The sequence below is a fragment of the Nasonia vitripennis genome, chromosome 2 (assembly GCF_009193385.2).
Source record: "Nasonia vitripennis strain AsymCx chromosome 2, Nvit_psr_1.1, whole genome shotgun sequence".
NCBI lineage: Eukaryota > Metazoa > Arthropoda > Insecta > Hymenoptera > Pteromalidae > Nasonia > Nasonia vitripennis.
Window position 1 is genome coordinate 15,645,844 of NC_045758.1, and position 12,940 is coordinate 15,658,783.

The window sequence follows — 12,940 nt, forward strand, 5'->3', positions numbered from 1 at the left end:
CTCTCTTCGTAGAATCTATTTTTGTTAGGGTCAATTTACTCCTCGGTCACCCTCTCCAGTCACATACAAATCGATCAACGCTTACGTCTCCGTATACATTTTTCCGTATTTTATTATTTTTCGCGCGCGCGCGCGCGCGATGAAGTAAAGATACATCAGCTGGTATTCCGCTGAGACTGAGCATCAACTTTGCAGAGTACAAAACGCTGTAACCTGCCATGAATCGATATTGAAAATTCATAAACATGCACTTCGTGGCGTGCAAATACGATTTATACATTTTCGAAAAGGAAGTAAGGAAACAGATCTATTATGGCACCTGGATTATTATTTCCATTTTACAATCGATTTTTTATTTATATTCATAGTTATGCTATAGCCTTTGAATATAATAATGACAATTAATTTCGCCAATTTGCATATGATACACTGGCTGGCTGGTTATATTATTTTTATCAATAATAGCATATCGCAACGATTACTCATTGATTATCGATGCCAAGTTTAGAATTCACCTACGCAAGTCTAATTTTATAACAGGCATACACTGGTATTCATAACTTTCAAAACTTAAATCAAGCTTAATTATAAATAGAAAAGTGATTAAACCAATAGAACTTAAATATCTCTTTTAGAGTTGGTTCTATTATATATAGGTTACAAGTATGGTCGGATCAAGGTGTAAACTTAACAATATCGAGACGGCGACGCGACGTCAGCGGGGACAGTAAAACTCGTGGAAGATATCGGAAACTCCGTGTCGTGAAAGTGAGAGAGACTTTGGTATTATGTGAGAACTACAAGATAATTAAAAAAAAGTTTACAGGGAAGGATACAAAAAGAGTCAAGAGAGATATAAGTATAACGGAAGAGAAATTAGAGAAAATGTTAAAAGGAAAAATGTGCCTCTTCTACGCTTGAGCATCGCTCGAGACCAGGATGTCGTCTGTTTTATATCTATTTATTTTAGCCAATAAGTCATTTGTTGCCTCTACATCGCTCAATATTGGCGTCGCTTCTGAATGCAGGTTGTTGAACTCGACTAAAGTATTATAAGATCTTCATTTATAATGGAGTCGTCGGCGAATCAAGAATGCATGCAGTTTGAATGAAGGATTCGCACGAAGCCCTTTCTTTTATTTGAAATTACTGCAAGTGCGGAAATCACATTAGACCGGGCGGATGACTTATTCAGAGCTAATATATTTATCGCGGAAAATCCTCGTCACGTGCGCTTTTGCTGGGTAGCAGGGGCACTAGAGAAATGAGGTACAGAGTCTGAGAGAAACTATATGAGAAGAACGGAAAGTAGAGCAAGAAATAGAGAAAAAGAAAGAAAGAGAAGTAGAGAGAGAGAGAGAGAGAGAGAGAGAGAGAGAGAGAGAGAGAGAGACAAACGTATAATCATCAGCGAGTGTACGAGTGGCGGTGCATACTTACGTCCAGTTAGAGGGTGCATCAGAGCGGGGTGCGAGGTGGCTGCTGCAGCGGCTGGTTGCTTGGGTTTGCTAACCTTTGTGTTACTTTTTGCAAATTCCAAACGTATGGTTTGTGGCATATCAGGATCGAATCTAACACCCTGCTGCAAATATAAATTAGTAAAATGAAGAGGGCCGGTGGACAAGGGGGGGATAGTACTTTACGAAGGCGCACACACTGTGTCGTAGTATACGTCGTTTTGATCGTTGTACGTAAATGGTATGGATAGGTGCAGTATGGATCTCTTTTTTTTCAACACGCGCAGTACTTTACTCGGTTTGGCGTGAAGATAAGGCGTGATCAACTCTGTTTACGTGATGTGTATGTACTATTTATCTCAGAATAAAGAAAAGTCTCGCCTGCCGACAGTTTTGCTCATCCGTACTTATTGCCGGCCCGCCGCAGCGAGTCTCTTTCACTGCTGCGAGAGCTTTGTGTTTTACGGATTCAGTATAACAGGCAAGCAGTCGACTTTTTGCGAGATACTTTCACGTGCACTGCATTTATGCATGTTGTTGGAAGCTGCGGAGATATTATCATCTCTTTCAGGCGGATACGCGCGCGTGGATTTGTACAGGGGGAGAAGAATTGAAAAGAGGAATAGTAGAGAGTTTTTTATAATAACTATATAATAGGTATGTATATACTATATTGCACAAGATAGTATGACATTTGCGTGATTTGTCAGTGGCTTGGTGTAATCAAGGAGATAAAATACAAAATGTGAGTTCACTCTTGCGTTATATTTGAAGGCATGGATATTACTCTTTTCAACTGCGGACTTCCAAAATTCATCCTCTTTAATGAGTACAAATGTATTTTCTTTTTACAGTAGTAGCGCACGAATTTCGCCAGTCATCCTTTTAAATTTTCCAGCCTAAAGTCTGTCTCGCAGCAGTTGTAGTCTCTGGAATAAACGAATGATCGATGTTCTCGTCGTCGTTGTTTCGTAAAAATTCACGAGCTTCTTTTTCCTTCGAGATCGGATGAATTTTGGAAGTTCGTTTGAAACGTTCATGTGGTGCGACCAAAGTTAATGCCAATACTGCAGGTAAAAAATTTGGATGTAAAAATAACGTTGCAAGCTTTTTCCCTCGTCAAGCAGCGAGTTTTCGGAAATTGAAAAACCCCGTCACGAAATTACGCTTCCACATGCTTATCCTATCATTATAACGCGTGCTTCAGAGAGCACACGGGCGGTGATTTTACTCAGTTTGCATACACTAACGTGAAGGAGAAAAAGCTTGCAAATTGCATTCTAAGTATACTTTGTTAGAAACCACGTAAAAGAGGGTACAAGGAAGTAAATTATCTTCATAAAATTGCTGTGTAGCATTAACCCGTGCCAACTATGGGTCAGTAACATAAGTTAGGTTTTTGGATGAGTCACGGAGCTACTGGGATGTATAGACAGAAAAAAAACGTTTGAAAAGTAGGAAACTTGAGAAATAACTTACAGATCTTGGAAGGAAGGGAATAGAAAGAAAGAGTTCGGGCGTATTCGGCGCACTTATACAGTATGTGACGGACGCGTCTTATCTCGCGGAGAGAAACTCAAAGGAGAGTCTGTTAATGTATTCACTTTTTGTCCACAGTCAGACTGATTCACGCTAAAGATTCTCTTTCGGTCGTGGACTGTGTGTAAATGTATATTTATATCACGGCTATTATATTAGCTGAAAATTCGATAAAAATTCCGCTAAGACAGCAGAAACGAATGTTTACCTGTAGGTCATGCTTCGCAGCCTCGGCCTCGGATCTCGTGTGAAAAGTCACGAAGCCCACCGGCTGAAATAATAAAAATATTGCGTGTTCTTGATCCTGTTCACTTTTATTTATGGCTGCATTTTTCACCCGACGTTCTTCGAAAGCTTTTTAGTTTGAGTAACTTTAATAGCTCGTTGTTTCGTGTTGTCATTAAAAAAGTAATCAAAGTAGAGAATCGAGCTAGTTTAATGAGGCGTCGGTTACTTGCTTTTATCGTAGTTGTGAATCTTCGTGTTCAATTATTTCTGATTCTTTTACGCACTATACTTCAAAGTTATTATTCAATAATCTACAAATTCTGTTGATAATCGTTCGCTACAGAAACACAGTGAAATGTAGTCTGACATCAACTATACATTAGGCATTCGATTCAAGCACTTTACAGCGACAACGAACAAAGTGCAAAAATCGATTCTATATTTTAATTCGCATCGGCCGTATCCAGTCGCGGCTAGACAGTCACTCGTTTCGAAAAATTTGATGAGAACTCTCAATCAATTCGTCGAGCCGTATACACGCGAGCAAAATCCTGCAGTAAAAAATTTCAAAAACTAATCGTCCTCGCCCCATCCAACCTTTCCCCTATTCATCCACATATCACATACCGCACGTGAATTTCGACACACCCGAGTGGAATAACCCAAAGAATTAAATATCGCGCGTTCATTCCGAAAATCAAAGCTGCCTCTATCTCTTATTCATTTCGAAAATCCATCGCGGAATCTCGTATACGTATGCATAAGCGACAGCCGAATAATTGTGCTGTGCGCGAGGAGAGGATACGCGAGCTAGCGCAGCGGCTGAAAGTCATTCCGGAAAATCCGATCGAATCGTGCGCGCCGCCGGTGCGGCGGCGGCGACTGTGTACGCGCGTTAGCGGCGCTCGCGCGTATCGATTCGTTCAGTGCCGTACCTAGCAGTGCCAGCGGCATTGTACCGCAAGCTATTGGGCCTGCAGTCTTCGACTGACGCGGAAAAAAAATGTATTCCCATCGCGGCCGTATAGACGCTCCGGAACGACCACTCCATCAGGCCGGGGAAAGAAGTACACCGACGAAACTGCTGATTCGCCTTTTCGTTTTATTTATAAGCCTTTTTTACCGCGCGTGCCTCAAGAAATCTAGTTCTCGTTGTGTACCACGTAGAGCTGTGTTTTTTCCGCGAAGCCGGGCTTTTTGCCGCTCCGGATCGTGGAACACGCGCTAACAATAAATGCACGCTTTACTGAAAACCATTCACTGTGCTTCTGTATACGATACGATCGCGCGCGCTGAGATTTCGAAAGAACGAAAACCGCTGTGCATCATGCGATGCCCGCGACTGTGATCGATATTATATGCGCGAGAAATTCATAGGTGAGAGTGTACTTACCGAGGCTGTTTTTCCATTTTTGTTCGTGACTTTCAACAGAGAGCCTTCGTAGCCCTAGAGGAATAGAGAAGTTCATCGAGCGTTATTACTTTATCATTTTTCGGGGTGTAATTTACCTTTCCATCTTGATCGGGGATATATCGAGTTTTGGCAAATGATAATTGTGTGCACAGCTGCATATATAATTTGCGAAATCGGCCGAATAAAATGCCGTATAATGTATGCACATCGATTCAACCGCGCGATGATATATACTCTCGCTCTGTGGCGAGGCAATTTCATAACGAATGTATCCGTATTTCGTTTATTTTTCATACATCGACGTTTCAAAACTATATATCAATGCCGTGATACGCGCTTTCGCCGCTCGCGTTGGCTTCTGACGGTTTTTCTCGTTAAAAATTCTATACCCCCCGCGCGCCCAGATATGACTATTCATCGAAGCAAATAGAGGCGAAAAAGGGCGGAAAATTTACAGTCGAGGCTCAAAGGAGCTTTGCGCACGCGCGAGCGAGGCCAAAATACTCGAAATGAAAAAAAAACGTACGGCACTCTAATTAACGGTAACCGACGATGAAAAAAAAATTGAACGCGCTCTCGAGGCCGTCTGGGTTTAGGGTGTACAATAAGAGAGCGGGGGGGGGGGGATATATCGTATAGATTGCAGTAGACTAACCTCGTACGCTCTGAAAAGAAGATAGAGCTCCCTCGGCTTGGCATCCATTGGCAAGCCACTGACGAACAAGGTGCGCACCTGAAAGCACAGAAGGAGGAAGGAACGTTAATTCGGTTAATTAAGGTAATTGTCGGATCGCTAAAGAAACGCCGAGCGCAGCGAGGGAGAGAATGAAAGGGAGCAGAGAGTCGGCTCTAATCGGCGCGGTAATACCGATTGTGGAATTAATAAAGGCGATATTTCTTATATATATACACTCTCTTCTCTGCTCCACTGCCTCGTGGCTGCACCGGTAAATTCATTTACTTAATGAAGTTTGGTTGCTGGGGCTATTTTAAAATCCTCTCGGTTGGACTCTGATCGATACTCCAGAGTACCTACAGTCGCAGTTATGATTTGTTTATGCGCGCAGACGTGTATATAAACGCGTCCTTTTTATCTGCTCAAATTTTGTAATTTCGTTACATCGACCACATCGAGGCATTTCGATCACCAGCCAGAGGAGAACTTTTTATCGCGTTACGGTAATAAAAGGGTTATCTAAAGATTGAAATCGCCTGAAATCTGAAATATACAGCAACGAGAAAAATACCGACGCCCACGAATTAAAACGGAGCAGCGTCGCCTACATCATCATCATCATCATCATCATCAGCGTCGTCGTCGCCCCGAAAAATTACCCCGCATTGCCCAAAGTGTCAGCGCACAAAAGTCAGGAAGAAAGAATCGGCGTCGACATTTAATTACGGCGGCGGCGGCCCGCGAAAGGAAATGGGATACACCTACCGTCATTTTTTCGTCTGGCCGCGCCGCGGCCGAAAAAAAGGCAGAGCCGCGGGAGAAAACAACGAGGTGGATTCCACACGATCGCAGTAACACTTCCGGTTTATTATGCCGGCGTGTGCGGTGGTATAGTAGGCAGGCTGGTTATCGGAGCCGAGCTCCGGCGCTTTATTTTTCACGCATTCGGGAACGAGGAGGAAGGGAAGAGAGGAGGGACGAAAGAGAGTGCGAAGACGGAAGCACGCTCGACGCTCTTCGAGCCGGCTCTCGGGCGGAAGTGCGCGCGCCGGTGTGGCTTGTATTATACGTGTGCTGGAGCATCACCTGTGTGTGGATATGTATAGCGCGCACGAGAAGTATATTTCAGCCGTGATTATTGCTCGTTTTCCAGCGATCTTATTATGTTGTCAACGGGGAAAAGCCGGTCGAGGGGGCCAGCTGCTTTATTATACGCCGCGTTCTCTATCTCTCGTCGCTTTGTTTGCTTTTGCTTAGCTTGCTTATGAAGGTATATAAGCGAGGGCTCCGCGCAGTGCGATGCCGAGATGAAGTGCCTCGCCACGGCTGTATACATAAAGTGGGAAGCTTTGTTTAAAAACAACAGCGCCGCGACGCTCCAATTGTTTCTCGCTTATATTCCGCGCGCGGGTGGCTTTTCAAATCAGCAGCGCGCGATGGAATTTTAATCCACGCTCGATTTCCTCGAATAACCGCCGATCGTTTGTTCGGCTTTCAAACTTTATTGTACGCGAAAATGCGATGTGCGACCGATGTGGCGAGCGTTAATTGAAACAGCTGCTTCCATCCTGTAGTCGGAGCTGAGAAAAAGCTATAGCGACGCTACTTTACGAGCAAAACGTTTCCACCGTTATTATACGTGTTCTCATCCACGCACGAGAGTGTACAGTGACTCACGTACGCTGCACGTACGAAAAATATAAGTTCATATACGTCGAGCCTCGCCGTAAATTGCGCTTGATAGCGCTACATTACAAACTAATCGCCGCAGGCCGCCAGTGCAACGCTATACACACGAGTTTATATGATACGAGCTCGAGCTCCAGTCTAAAAGAGCGAGGAAGACTCAATTGACTCGTCGCGCTGCTGCAGCAACGTGTGATGTATCCCTAATAAAGCCCAAAGTTTCTGGAACGAACGAAAGCTATACCACATGACGTCACTCGCAGTGTAGTAGCGCTCGTCGCGTCTTTAATTCGGTACAATATCGTAAAGTGCCGCGGAGTCGCTTTCGAGAGCGGTCTAGTGTAGCTCACATAAAGTGAATAATGAAGATCCGGCTGGATCGGGTTCTATAGGTGCGCGACGTTAATACGTGTACTAAACTCGACATCGGCGAGCCTCGCGTTACTCTCTCGTGTATTATTATATACACAGGTATGTTGTACAAAGGTATCGGAGCTCTGGCTCGGCGCGCGAACGAAGGAACATAACGATAATTAAATAAGCTCGTCGTCGCGGCGGAGAGAGAGAGAGAGAGAGAGAGAGAGAGAGAGAGAGAATAACGCAGACGAGTCGGCGCAGCCGCATAGCTCGACGAAAGGAAAAGAGAAGGAGTCGCGCCGTGCATTACAATTGATTCGACCTCGCGCGATTTTATTATTGATATATAGCCCCGGCGGACGGCCTATGCACTGCCCGCGTGTGTGTGCATATCGGCTTTAGAGCTTCTGTTGTATGTATACGTATATATTATTGAGGCGGCGCTCGTGCGCTTCCGACCGCTATGTACTCCACCTATATACACCTCCCCCCTCTCCCTTATATATGCTGTGGGAGCCGATGCCTCGGTGCGCGAGAGCGTTTACGCGATGCGAATTCGCGCTGAACGGATTATTCGACGGTTTGCGCTGTGTTTAATGCAAACGATTAATTCCCCCGATGAGATTTCAGATACGCAGGTTGTCTGGATTTTTCGAACGATCCATGCGGATTTCGCGTCTTGCCGTGCGCGGATCTCATCTACTTCAGTAGGTATAAACTAGTGGATGTAGCGCTTTGTCTCTTTCGGATTCCTGAGGATTATCGTTGCAGCAAATGTTCGATCTCTTATCGAGATTTCAGACGGTTTTATCGGTTTAATTCATAGCTTCGTAAAATTGATTCCGAGCGTTTTATGCCTCGCATTAACGACATTATAACGTGTACTTATAGCGGTACCGGAATATTTTCAACTATTTTAATCTTGACATTTGTCAAAAGCATCATTAGGCACCAGATTTCGTTCACTATGGACTCGAGAGTAGGTCAAAGAACGATACAATTATCCGCGCACAAACACCTCGAGTAAAAAAAAATCGCACAAATTACGTACGCACTCTCGACAAGAATGACCGCCAGCTCCTCATCGATATTCAAACGTCACAATAAAGCGCGCGCGAAGCGGTATACATATTTGCCACAAACATCATGATGCGATTATATCCGACGTACAGGAGCCACTTCACGTGTGCTACTCGGCTCTCTCTCGCACAAAGCACCGGAGCATTGTGTCCCTTCCGATCGGCGCGCACTCGAATCACCATTTGACCGAAGCGTGAGTGTGTGTGTGTGTGCGTGTGTGTGTATACCTATAAGTATAAAACGCTACTACGGGCCGCGCATTACAATGGCTCGCGGCTAATTAAAACACACTCATAACAATCACGTGCTCGGATGCCATTCAGAACTTTCTCCCTCTCTCATCATGCGCTGCGCGTATTACCTATACCTATACACGCCCCTGCACACGACACGCCGAAACTTTCTTCGGTAACGCACCCTCCTCGTCCTTACTCGCGTGTGCGGCGAGAGAGCCGCGCGCAAAAACAAAAGTCCCGGACATACGAAACTGCGGGGGGTCGTCGTCTGTCTATATCCGCGAGTGCGCACACACGCACGTACAGCACACCGCAGCCGTAGGTGAGGGGCGGGGAGTGAGAGAATCGTTAAATCGATAGCGGCAGTGCGAGCCATCCTCGCAGCTCTACACTGCGCGAGAGAGAGAGAGAGAGAGAGAGAGAGAGAGCGTCGAGAAAGGCGGCAAAGTACATTTGCATTGTTTGGACAGCGTTTCGCCGTTTGATCAATCGTCGGCCCGCGGGTACGTGCATTTACGTGTGTGTGTGTGTGTGTGTGTGTGCCCCATTGCAGCGAGCAGAGCTGGAAAGTGCTCGAATTTGGGTCGTCGGGCAGCGAGATCTAGATCAAAGACGCGCACTCGCTCCGTATCGGCTGAATTCACTCCAATTACGTCGCTCTCTAATGAGAGCCGCCGCGTGTACACAAAAAAAGGAATGAGACTACGATAATTCGGCGTACATGCAAACAGCGCAGGGCTATGCAGCCAAGTGCTGGAGAGCTCGAAAAGCCACCGCGCACCGACTACTCGCGGCGTCGTTACGTCTCGAGGTTGAAACCAGAGAGAAAACTGGACTGGCGACGTCGAGTCTGCGGAGCAGCGGTATAGCGCTGCTATAGCAGTAGTATAGGTGCCCACGGCCGATCACTTATTCATGGCTCGAGAAATGATTCCGACCTCTCTCCCCGTTTCCCTGCCACGCAGATATATACATAGCGACTGCGAAGCGAGAGAGAGAGAGAGAGAGAGAGAGAGAACCCCGTCGCAGTAATTCTCTCTGTATATAAGGCTTGCGCTAAGTCTCGCCATGCGCGCACGCCCTTTTCTTGTATAACGGCGGCGGTCTAAATTTTTCAAAGCCGGATTCCGCTTCAATAAGAAGGGAAAATTGCGCGCACCGAGCCGGCTTACGCTTGTACGAGTGCATGTAATGCGTTCAAGTGCACGACGCTCGGGAGAATTGAGCGATCAAGCTTCCGCTGCTTTTTTTTCCTCGGCGAGATTTATCTGCCGCGCGCATAATTAGCAGTCGTTACAGCGTTATTGGGCTCGGCATATCGATCCCAGAGACTGTACCGGAGCTTCGAGAGCTTTTGAATATCGAAGAAAGTATGTACACTCGGCTCTGTCTCGAGCATGACATCGCGCGCGATAAACCCGGAAATTATATGAAAATCATCTGGGTTACGAAGCCCTCTGCGAGAGAGAGAGAGAGAGAGAGAGAGAGAGAGAGAGAGAGAGCGAGTGAAGAAGCAATTGGGGCTCTCCGAAATGGAAGCCGCTCGCCGAGCGCTGCACTCATTGGACACACGACTCGTTTTAGTCATCCCGCACGAATTTCAAGTGAATTATACGCTCCATTGTGCCGACGACGAGCGCGAGGCTCTCCTCCGAGCGTCGCTAATATGATGCGATAGCTGTATACTGTACTCTCCGTGGAATTCGAGATGCACTCCGAATCGAGTAACTCCTGAAAACAGCAATTTTCTTTGATAATCCTACTCTAAAAAAGACATGGTGATCGTTCTATTCGTTATCTGATTGGCTATTCGTTTTACCTCGTTATGTCTGCGTATGTTTGAATTCCAACCTTAAAAAGTGAACTTTTAGGAAATGTGATAAAAAAGGTTTATTGTAAAAACACGGTCGCGAGTCTAAATTAAACTTAATTTGCCTAAACTCTCCGTATCTCTGGCAGGTGAAAATAGCTTCTAAAACTGTCTTGTTTGACCGGCTGGTTCGCTCGCCCATGCTGTAACTGCACGCTATAAGCGCGTCTAAAGTCGCTAGTGCATAAAAAATTACGCGTAAAATTGAGCGGACGATTTGACGAGCCGGCTTTACCTCTTAATCAGCTCGAATAACCTCTTCAGCGGTATAACTCACGTTTCTTTGCATTTATTTAACTGCGCTCGATCGTAATTTATCGCTAAATAATCAGCGGCAGAGCGAGTTTTACGCTGCTCTTTCCAATGTATCCGAGTTCAGAGGCAGACACGCGCGGCACTAAATCTCGAGCCGAAGCAATGAAATTCTCGTCATCGTAAACGCCGGATGGAGTGTCAATATGCACGCGCGACTTTGACACACCGTAAAGCCGGCTTTCATTTTTTCCGTTTTAACGCCCGCGCGGCGCGCTCCGTTCGTTAACTTTTTGGTCGCCGAAAAGTCCTTTTACTGCACCGCGTGCGCTTGCGCACAAGTAATTCACAGCGCTGCAATTTGTGAAACAATCCGCCAGCTTGTTATAAATTTCGCATTTACCATCGCACTGCGCCATCAGGACATAGTTGGCCTAGAAAAAAGCTTACGTCCGCACCTCACGGGTCCTTCCCGGCTACTCCCTAAATCCAATCCTAAATCCCCTCTTATCTCCCTTCTTCTCACCCCTCGCCTATACGTCTCGACGGGCTATCCGCTAGTTGCGCGATGCAGCGCACGCGTTTGTATAAGGCGCACACACGGCGAGCTTTTACTGATATGCTCCGAGCGTTATACACTTTCTCAAAGCGAGTATATAGAGCCGTATCATAGGCGGCGGGGAGAGACGGAGTAGCTAGGCGAGCTTTGGGTACAAATGAGAGAAGCTCTTATAAGCTAAAGCTGCCTATGCCTTCTGCTCTATATCCACCGTACACTCCTGGCTCTCGTCGCTGCGGCGCATACGGAGCTGTAGCGTCTCGCGCGGCGGCGACGCTTTATAGCCTCGGGGCGGGCAAAGAAATGAGAGAGAGAGAGAGAGAGAGAAAGTATATAAATGGCCAACTTTGCCGCTGTTTATTCTCGTGTTATTTTCCAGCCGCTGTATGCCGTTCCCGCGGGCTTTTGTTTCGGCGGGATTTTCTTGCGCGCGTATTGATTAGGCGCACCGTGAAACTTTTCTGCCACGCGCGACGACCCCTCGCGTGTGCGCGCGCTCGCTCGTGTGTCGAACTTGCCTCTTCTTCGGCGAAGTTCGACTATTGTGCGTATACACTCTATACACAGTATGGTTATAGCGTAGGAGAAAAAGTACGTACCGTGTACGCCGGCTTTTCGCGGAACTCAGCGGCCAGCGCACGGCTGTTTAAATAAGTTAATGATGCATCGATCGAGGATAATGCGCGCGGTTAATTTTAGCATTAAACTCGCCTTCTATTTGGAGCGAGAGAGCTGCGGATAATTTGCACATTGCTTCTCGTGACGTTTAAAAATTCACTGCTGACCGCTCGAGTATTTTTGAAGATCGTATATTTTATGAAATCGCGAGAGACTTTTCTCGTCAGGCCGCAGCTGAGGGATTGTAAAAAACTGATGAAGAAATCGTTGTAAGCGTTATAATGGCATGGTAATTGCGTTCGGGGAAAAAACGAGCTGCCGCTCTGTGTCAGTTTTCTGAAACGCCGTGGTCTGCAGCGCTAAGAATAATGCAAACACTCGGGAAATTTTCCCTCGGAAAAACCGCATGGAGAATTCAATAGAATTTTCCCATTGACTCGAGACTGCGCCTAATTAACTTCCAGTGTCAATTCGATGTACAATACCAGGCTACTTCGCTAAAAAGAAAACCCAAGCACCTGACGCTCTATCCGTACACAACGGAGCGAAGCACGTGCGTGCAATCGGCATCTTTCAACATCGCGGAATCGACCTCCCCGGCGCACATAGCTCTCCGCGTATATACTTTCACATATCGCGCATTCTTTCGAAGAAAATCTTCACGCCGCGCGTAATTGCGCATCGGGCGAATAATCCGTCCCATCGTCGATGCGAAGCTGCGCGCAATTTCCAACAAAGAAAAAAAAACCGAACCACGAAGGCGCAAAAGAGCGCAGCCCTTAAAAAAAGGCCAACGCCTCGGAGAGAGACTATACAAACGCGAAAATTCTCACATATAACACTGCATCAACGGCGCGTCAATACTCTCCAGCTCTCGCGCCATTATGCGTACATAGACGCGCGCCACCTGCACACCTTTTGAAAGGGCTCTCTGTGGGCTCTCTTTTCCCGCGCTGCATATGGGCTAG

The 12,940-nt window shown here is 46.3% G+C and overlaps 1 protein-coding gene across 1 annotated transcript in view; it reads right to left on the reverse strand.

Annotated features, from left to right (window-relative positions):
• LOC100121425 (protein couch potato) overlaps positions 1-12,940 on the reverse strand; it is a gene marked incomplete at its 5' end in the record, with an annotated part of 52,703 nt that overhangs the window by 18,552 nt on the left and 21,211 nt on the right. The window contains 4 exons of the mRNA XM_032597273.1: positions 1,441-1,579; positions 3,205-3,267; positions 4,618-4,671; positions 5,294-5,371. Of these exons, the coding sequence (XP_032453164.1) occupies positions 1,441-1,579; positions 3,205-3,267; positions 4,618-4,671; positions 5,294-5,371 (334 nt within the window). The remainder of the gene's footprint in view (positions 1-1,440; positions 1,580-3,204; positions 3,268-4,617; positions 4,672-5,293; positions 5,372-12,940) is intronic.